This window comes from Helianthus annuus, chromosome 9 (genome assembly GCF_002127325.2).
Source record: "Helianthus annuus cultivar XRQ/B chromosome 9, HanXRQr2.0-SUNRISE, whole genome shotgun sequence".
NCBI classification, from domain to species: domain Eukaryota; kingdom Viridiplantae; phylum Streptophyta; class Magnoliopsida; order Asterales; family Asteraceae; genus Helianthus; species Helianthus annuus.
In genome coordinates this window covers 155990952-155998437 of record NC_035441.2, presented here as the reverse complement: position 1 = coordinate 155998437, position 7486 = coordinate 155990952, and the positions used below count along the sequence as shown (strand labels likewise).

At 31.5% G+C, this 7486-nt stretch overlaps 1 protein-coding gene across 1 annotated transcript; it reads right to left on the bottom strand.

Annotated features, from left to right (window-relative positions):
* Nucleotides 1-3792: 3792 nt before the first annotated feature.
* Nucleotides 3793-6778, bottom strand: LOC110915813 (receptor-like protein kinase FERONIA). Its single transcript, XM_022160564.2, has one exon. It carries the CDS (start codon nt 6613-6615, stop codon nt 4048-4050), a length of 2568 nt encoding a protein of 855 aa, XP_022016256.1. The 5' UTR covers nt 6616-6778; the 3' UTR covers nt 3793-4047.
* Between the last annotated feature and the right edge of the window lie 708 nt (nt 6779-7486).

Genomic DNA, 7486 nt, shown 5'->3' with positions numbered 1-7486 from the left:
TATATTTTATGTATTGTGATCAACGACAAGTCAAGGAGTTACAACTCGCCAGGGGTGTTGTAGAATAGAATCTCGGTAAACAATTGATAAATCGCTCACTTGACAATCATTAGTGGTAATCCAAGCAAATGACACCTTAATTAAACATAATAAGGATTTAAGAATTAGGAATTATGGTTTAGGGAGCATTAAGTATTAACCATATCACACTTGTATGAAGTTTATTATTACATGACAGGAATTATACATCAATTTGTAAAGGAAAGGATCCATGCAAATTACATACAATCATCACCATTATACTAATGCAACCATCTATTCCGAACACAATGGTTGCATCTCGGATTTTCTGCTGGCCTGTTTGCTATATAAGGTATTATTTACATGTTTTTCATTATGTTTATACAGAGCTGATCAACACGACAGCCTACTTTGTCTTGTTCTAGTGTGGAGGCCGGCCTAATATCAAGGGGCCACTAATATTATTTTCGAGTCTTGTTGGCCAAGCAATCTCCTTTTGGAGTTCCATTGTCTGGTTCACAAGGCTATATTGATGTATTGTGATAATGTAATAGCCATAATTTAATTCTATGAATCAGTTCAAAATCAACTCACTAAACACATCAAGATGGATATCCAATTTGTTCAAGAGAAGCTTGCTCGCGGACAAGTTCGTGTCTTAATTACATGTACTGTCACACTATCAGATCGCTAGCATCTTTACAAAAGGTTTGAAGGTTGCTCCCTCCTCCCCATTCAATTGTAAGGGAATATCTATACTATATAATAAAAGAAACCTGATTTGTGACACATGTCATTCAATGAGGGTATCAATAATTTATTAATAAATTTTAAATTTCAAATTAAAAAGATTTAAATATTATATTAGAATTTTATTTTGATTGTAAATCTAAAGTCAAAAATGTGTTTTAAATCTAATCTATAATTTATGAATTTAATTTTGATTTAAAATTATTAAACAAAAACCCATAAAATTAGTAACCATTTAATCCACGTTATATTAAAAAAAGAAATGGCTCTATGTTATACCTAATGAAATAAGATATAACCCGTGACTTTTCATATCACTAATGTATTCCATGTTTACATTAGTGTAAAAACCAATACATTAAATTATATACTAATCTATTAAATAATTTACGTAACCTAACTTACATAAGTGTAATTTTTATATTTTTTATTAGGTTATAATCAATGAATCACGTACATTAAATTATATTAACAGTTTTATTATCCTAATAAAATTATATTATAACAATATTAAATTAACTATACATAAATAATATTTATATTATTCAATTTATAAAGAATTAATTACATAATTAGTGCCGTGGTTTGTACAATGTAACATACTTAGGTACTAATAGTTTAAAATCACATTCTAGGGTATTAACTTTTCATTTTGTAACGTTTGGAGGTATTAGCGTTATTTTTAGGTTTAAAATCACATTCTATTAGTATCGAAATATGTTATTTTGTGTAAACCACAGGGATTACCTATGTTAATACCCTAGAAGTTAATACCTCCAAACTTTACAAAATAAAAAGTTAATACCCTAGAAGGTGATTTTAAACTATTAGTACCTAAGTATGTTATTTTGTGCAAACCACAGAGACTAACTATGTAATTAACTCATTTATAAAAGAAACAATGAATCACGTACAAGATACATCTTATTATAATTATATTAATTTTTTTATATTTTTATTAAATATAATTATATTACAAATAATTACATATATACACGTGTTGATAAAAAAATATATTAATATTTATACACGGGGTACAAGATGAGGTCTTATCTAAATTATAAAGTCTTGTCTAAATTATTGGCATAAACTTAAGTTCAAATCATAAAGTCTTATCTAAACTAAAAAAGCATTGTTTACTTAAAATAGATAAACATGCATATTATTTATTGTTTTAGATTTATTCAACCCGTATAATACACGGAATTTTTTTTAAATATAACTTTTTTTATTACTTAGTATATAAAATTACATTTCTTCCACCCGTGAATATACAGTTTTTTTAAATATAACTTTTTTATTGCTTGGTATATAAGATTACATTTATTCAAACCGCACAATAAACGAGGTTCTTAAATATAACTTTTCATTATTTAATATATAAAATTGTACTTACTCAACACGTGTAATAAATAAGGTTTTTAAAAATATATTATTTTTCTATTTAATATATAAAATTACATTTATTCAACCCGTGTAATACACGGTGTTCTAACCTAGTTATAATATATGTAAAAACTAACAAAAATCTCAACAAACTCGTCATAATTATGTGTGTATGTTATTTGATATTTATTATCATAATCATACCCTATGATTATCGTAAGAAAATCTGGTGTATATATTTTATGTATTGTGATCAACGACAAGCCAAGGAGTTACATTAATTAAACATAATAAGGATTTACAAAATGAAAAATTAATACCCTATAAGGTAATTTTAAACTATTAGTACCTAAGTATGTTATTTTGTGCAAATCATAGAGACTAACTATGTAATTAACTCATTTATAAAAGAAACAATGAATCACGTACAAGATACATCTTATTATAATTATATTAATTTTTTTATATTTTTATTAAATATAATTATATTACAAATAATTACATATATACACTTGTTGATAAAAAAATATTATTAATATTTATACACGGGGTACAAGATGAGGTCTTATCTAAATTATAAAGTCTTATCTAAATTATTGGCATAAACTTAAGTTATAATTATAAAGTCTTATCTAAACTAAAAAGTATTGTTTCACTTAACATAGATAAACATGCATATTATTTATTGTTTTAGATTTATTCAACCCGTATAATACATGGAATTTTTTTTTAATATAACTTTTTTTATAATTTAGTATATAAAATTACATTTCTTCCACCCGTGAATATACAGTTTTTTTAAATATAACTTTTTTATTGTTTGTTATATAAGATTACATTTATTCAAAACGCACAATAAACGAGGTTCTTAAATATAACTTTTCATTATTTAATATATAAAATTGTACTTATTCAACACGTGTAATAAATAAGGTTTTTAAAAATATATTATTTTTCTATTTAGTATATAAAATTACATTTATTCAACCCGTGTAATAAACGGGGTTCTAACCTAGTTATAATATGTGTAAAAACTAACAAAAATCTCAACAAATTCGTCAAAGAGTTAATTACATAGTTAGTCCCTGTGGTTTGCACAAAATAACATACTTAGGTACTAATAGTTTAAAATCACCTTCTAGGGTATTAACTTTTCATTTTGTAACGTTTGGAGGTATTAACTTCTAGGGTCTTAACATAGTTAGTCCCTGTGTTTTGCACAAAATAACATACTTAGGTACTAATAGAATGTGATTTTAAACCTACAAATAACGTTAATACCTACAAACGTTACAAAATGAAAAGTTAATACCCTAGAATGTGATTTTAAATTATTAGTACCTAAGTATGTTATTTTGTGCAAATCATAGGGACTAACTATGTAATTAACTCTCATAATTATGTGTATATGTTATTTGATAATCATACCCTATGATTATGGTAAGAAAATCTGGTGTATATATTTTATGTATTGTGATCAACGACAAGTCAAGGAGTTACAACTCGCCAGGGGTGTTGTAGAATAGAATCTCGGTAAACAACTGATAAATCGCCTACTTGACAATCATTAGTGGTAATCCAAGCAAATGACACCTTAATTAAACATAATAAGGATTTAAGAATTAGGAATTATGGTTTAGGGAGTATTAAGTATTAACCATATCACACTTGTATGAAGTTTATTATTACATGACAGGTATTATACATCAATTTGTAAAGGAAAGGATCCATGCAAATTACATACAATCATCACCATTATACTAATGCAACCATCATAATCAAAATTTAAAAGATAAAACACTTGACTGAGATTTAACCATATAAAATATCGCCAGATATTTCTAGTAGAACATTGACTTTTGGGTTGGCTCAAAATATCAAACTTTCATGTCATCTTCCAGCTGGCTTCTGTAGCTCGGAGAAAACTGTTTCCGACTTGAACCCTGCATCACTGCTACTAATTGACGACGTGCCATTTCTTATTGTGCTTGATCCTGTGAACACAGAATCATCATCCTCTGTTGCTGTTGTCATCCCTCCTTGCATCAGAAATGGAAGTTCTTGATTTTCACACATGGCTTCACCAACCTTCTTCTCAACCGCTTCTTGTAGCTCCAATGCAAACTCGAGTCCCCAAACTACCTCATCCATTGCTGGCCTTTCACTTCCTTGCTCTTTCAAGCATCTAATTGCCACATCTCCAAACTGCCGTAAACACTCGGGTGCAATCACACTCCTTACCTTTGGATCAATTATTTTGTCCAGGCTCCCTGTCTTATAACAAGACTTCCCCCACTCGGCCAAACTCACTTGTTCTTTGGGCATAGCTAGAATCATTACAGGTCTTGCGCACAACACTTCAAGGAGAACAACTCCAAATGAGTACACGTCAGATTTGTCTGTGAGTTTTTGGGTTCGGTAATATTCTGGATCCACATACCCGATGCTACCCTTTACCAACGTGCTGACATGATTTTGTGCTTGGTCACTAGGGCCTAGCTTTGACAAACCAAAATCAGACACCTTAGCAACCCAATTTTCATCCAGTAAAATATTTGTGGACTTGACATCCCGATGAATTATTGTACGTTTTGCACACGTGTGGAGGTAGTGTAAACCTTTGGCCGCACCGATGCAAATTTGTAGACGTCTTTTCCATGAAAGAGGAGGCTTGTCTGTCTTGTACAGATGTTCCCGTAGAGTCCCGTGAGCCATGTAATCATAAACCAGTATCATCTCTCCCTCATCGTCACAGTATCCAATCAAGGAGACTAATTGGACATGGCGTAGTTTAGACAGGAACCCTATTTCCGTATGGAATTCTTGAAATCCTTGGTTGGATGATTCATTGAGCCGTTTAATTGCAACAGAGGTTGCAGCGTTGTCTATATACGCTTTGTACACCTTGCCAAACCCTCCGATGCCTATGACAAAATCATCATTAAATTCATTCGTAGCTGCTCTCACTTCTTTTATTGAGAACCGACGACATCGATCTGATGGCAGTGTCGAATGTGAAGACTTGTCTTCGGTGGCACTGTAGTGTTTGGCTCGCCTTTGCTTCCGGGAAACTATAAGAACTAAAATAGACAAAAAGACTAATGCTCCTCCAATACCTCCAATTATGACGGCATATGGAGGGTTTTTCTTGTTCCTTTTTCCAGTACTTGTCTGCCCGGTTGGTGGGGTTGTATAACTAAGTTCTGGATTTGGGCTCGCAAGACTTCTATCCGTGCTTAGCTTAAAGGCTTCCAAACCGTTCAAATAAGCATCGAGATATAGTTCAGAAGCACGATTAGGATGCATCGCGACCCACAAATCTTGCTTGCCTTTGCTGCCATCCGGGTCACTGACATACACAATGTAATCCTTGGTTACGGGATAACCGCTACCTTGTGTTAATTGGAACAGATCAATTTCATCATCAGCAGTTTGATTATTAATGAAAATTTTGAAAATCACCTGACCTCTTTTGGTGTATTGTGGTATAATGTTACAAAAATGGAGCCTAAGATAGTAATAAAACCCAGTATCAACGGGAAGTCTCCAAGTCAGATTGTACCTGTCAGACTGATTGCCCATACTCCTTTGGGTTTGATAAACTATCTCAGGTGCAGTATAATACGGCGTCTCCGTTGTATACATAATTGGCTTCTGTCCATAAAAAGGCTTCCACCCAATAGCTGCGCCGTATATGTAAATATCATCTAAATCCCATGACCGGTACAAACCCGTATCTTTAGTATCAGGTACTTGTGCCCCACCCACATTTAACCTGTAAATATTTTCAAGCGCCGTTTCGTTGTCAATAACGGGTCCGTTAGTTATCTCAACATATTTGGGTGTCTTGTTAAAGTAGAGATCTTCTGGCATTGAAACAATTTCAATACCGTTAATGAAGGCATAATAGTTGGGCGAGGGTGTAAAGGTAACGTTTAGGGTTTGTATATCTTTTACATAGATCATGAATTCCTTAACAAAGTGTGGAACAGGGGGACCATAAACTCCTGCATCGGACCGGGTCTTTGCCAGAAAGGAGGCAGTTAGGAAAGCACTGAAGTTGGTTAAGAGAGAGAAGCCATTGGATGATACTGAGAAGAAAGATTGTTCTGGTTTGAGGTCAGAGTAGGTGGTAGGATAGAAATAGAGTCGGAGGAATTTGGGGCCTTGGGAGACAGGAAATGTGTAAGTGAACGAAGAAACATTAAAAATTCTAGCAGAAGTATAAGGGAGGTCTCCGGAAGAATCTTGTTGGAAGGGGGCGGACGAAAACGAAGTGGTGATGATGTTGGAAGGCGTGTATTTGAAATTCTCATCACTGTCCCATCTCGGGTCAGAGCTGATGGTGGAGGAGGGCGAACCGCAGGCGATGAAGAAGCGATCAGTAGCATTGTATGACTGTGCGGTGGTGGTAGAGAAGAGGAGCAGAGAAAAAAAGGGTATACTTAAGGTTAACATGATGGTTGTAGAGCAGTGTAAATATTGCTAGAGAAAAGTATTCAGTATCGGTGTTTTTGTAAATAACAAAATCGTAGAAGCACTGCAGCAGCGGAAGACTTGTTTCAAGCGAAGACCTGAAAAGTCTTCCCCAAGAGCTTATACGAATAATTCCGAAGTTACGTATACGTTTTGCAGTATTTGTGGTGCCATAGAAAATGACATGCACTTTATATGAATATGTGGTATAAAAAAATTAATACATATATTTTGGTGCCACAGAAAATGACATGCACTTTATATTAATATGTGGTATAAAAAAATTAATCTATCTCGAAACCAAGTTTTGAACACGTGTCATTTAAAGAGGTATCCTCAAATCTATGTTTATCTTATATTAACTAAATAAATAAATAATAAATTAATATTAAATTTTATCATACTTTAATAAAATATTATCCTCAAATCTAAATTGTTAATTTAATATATTTTTAAAACAAATATCTCTCTTTCCTACTTATCATATATTAAATATATAAATAATAAATTAATATTAAATGTTATTCTAATTTATTCAAAATATTACTTTTTTTATTAATTGGTATACAAAATTATATTTATTCAACTCGTGTAAAGCGCGAGGTTTTTAAAAATATAATTTTTTTTATTATTTACTATACAAAGTTAAATTTATATAACACGTGTATTACAAGAAGTTTTTAAAGATATAACTTTTTATCATTTGCTATGTAAAATTAGATTTATTCAACAACACGTGTAATACACGAGGTTTTTAAGGATACAATTTTTTTATTATTTGGTAGATTTTTCAACCCGACTATACACAAGTTTTTAAAGATACAACGTTTTTAGTATTTAATATACAAAATTA

Bases quoted from the DNA above. Each gene is read 5' to 3' on its own strand.
- LOC110915813 (XM_022160564.2), bottom strand. From the start codon at position 6,615: ATGTTAACCTTAAGTATACCCTTTTTTTCTCTGCTCCTCTTCTCTACC.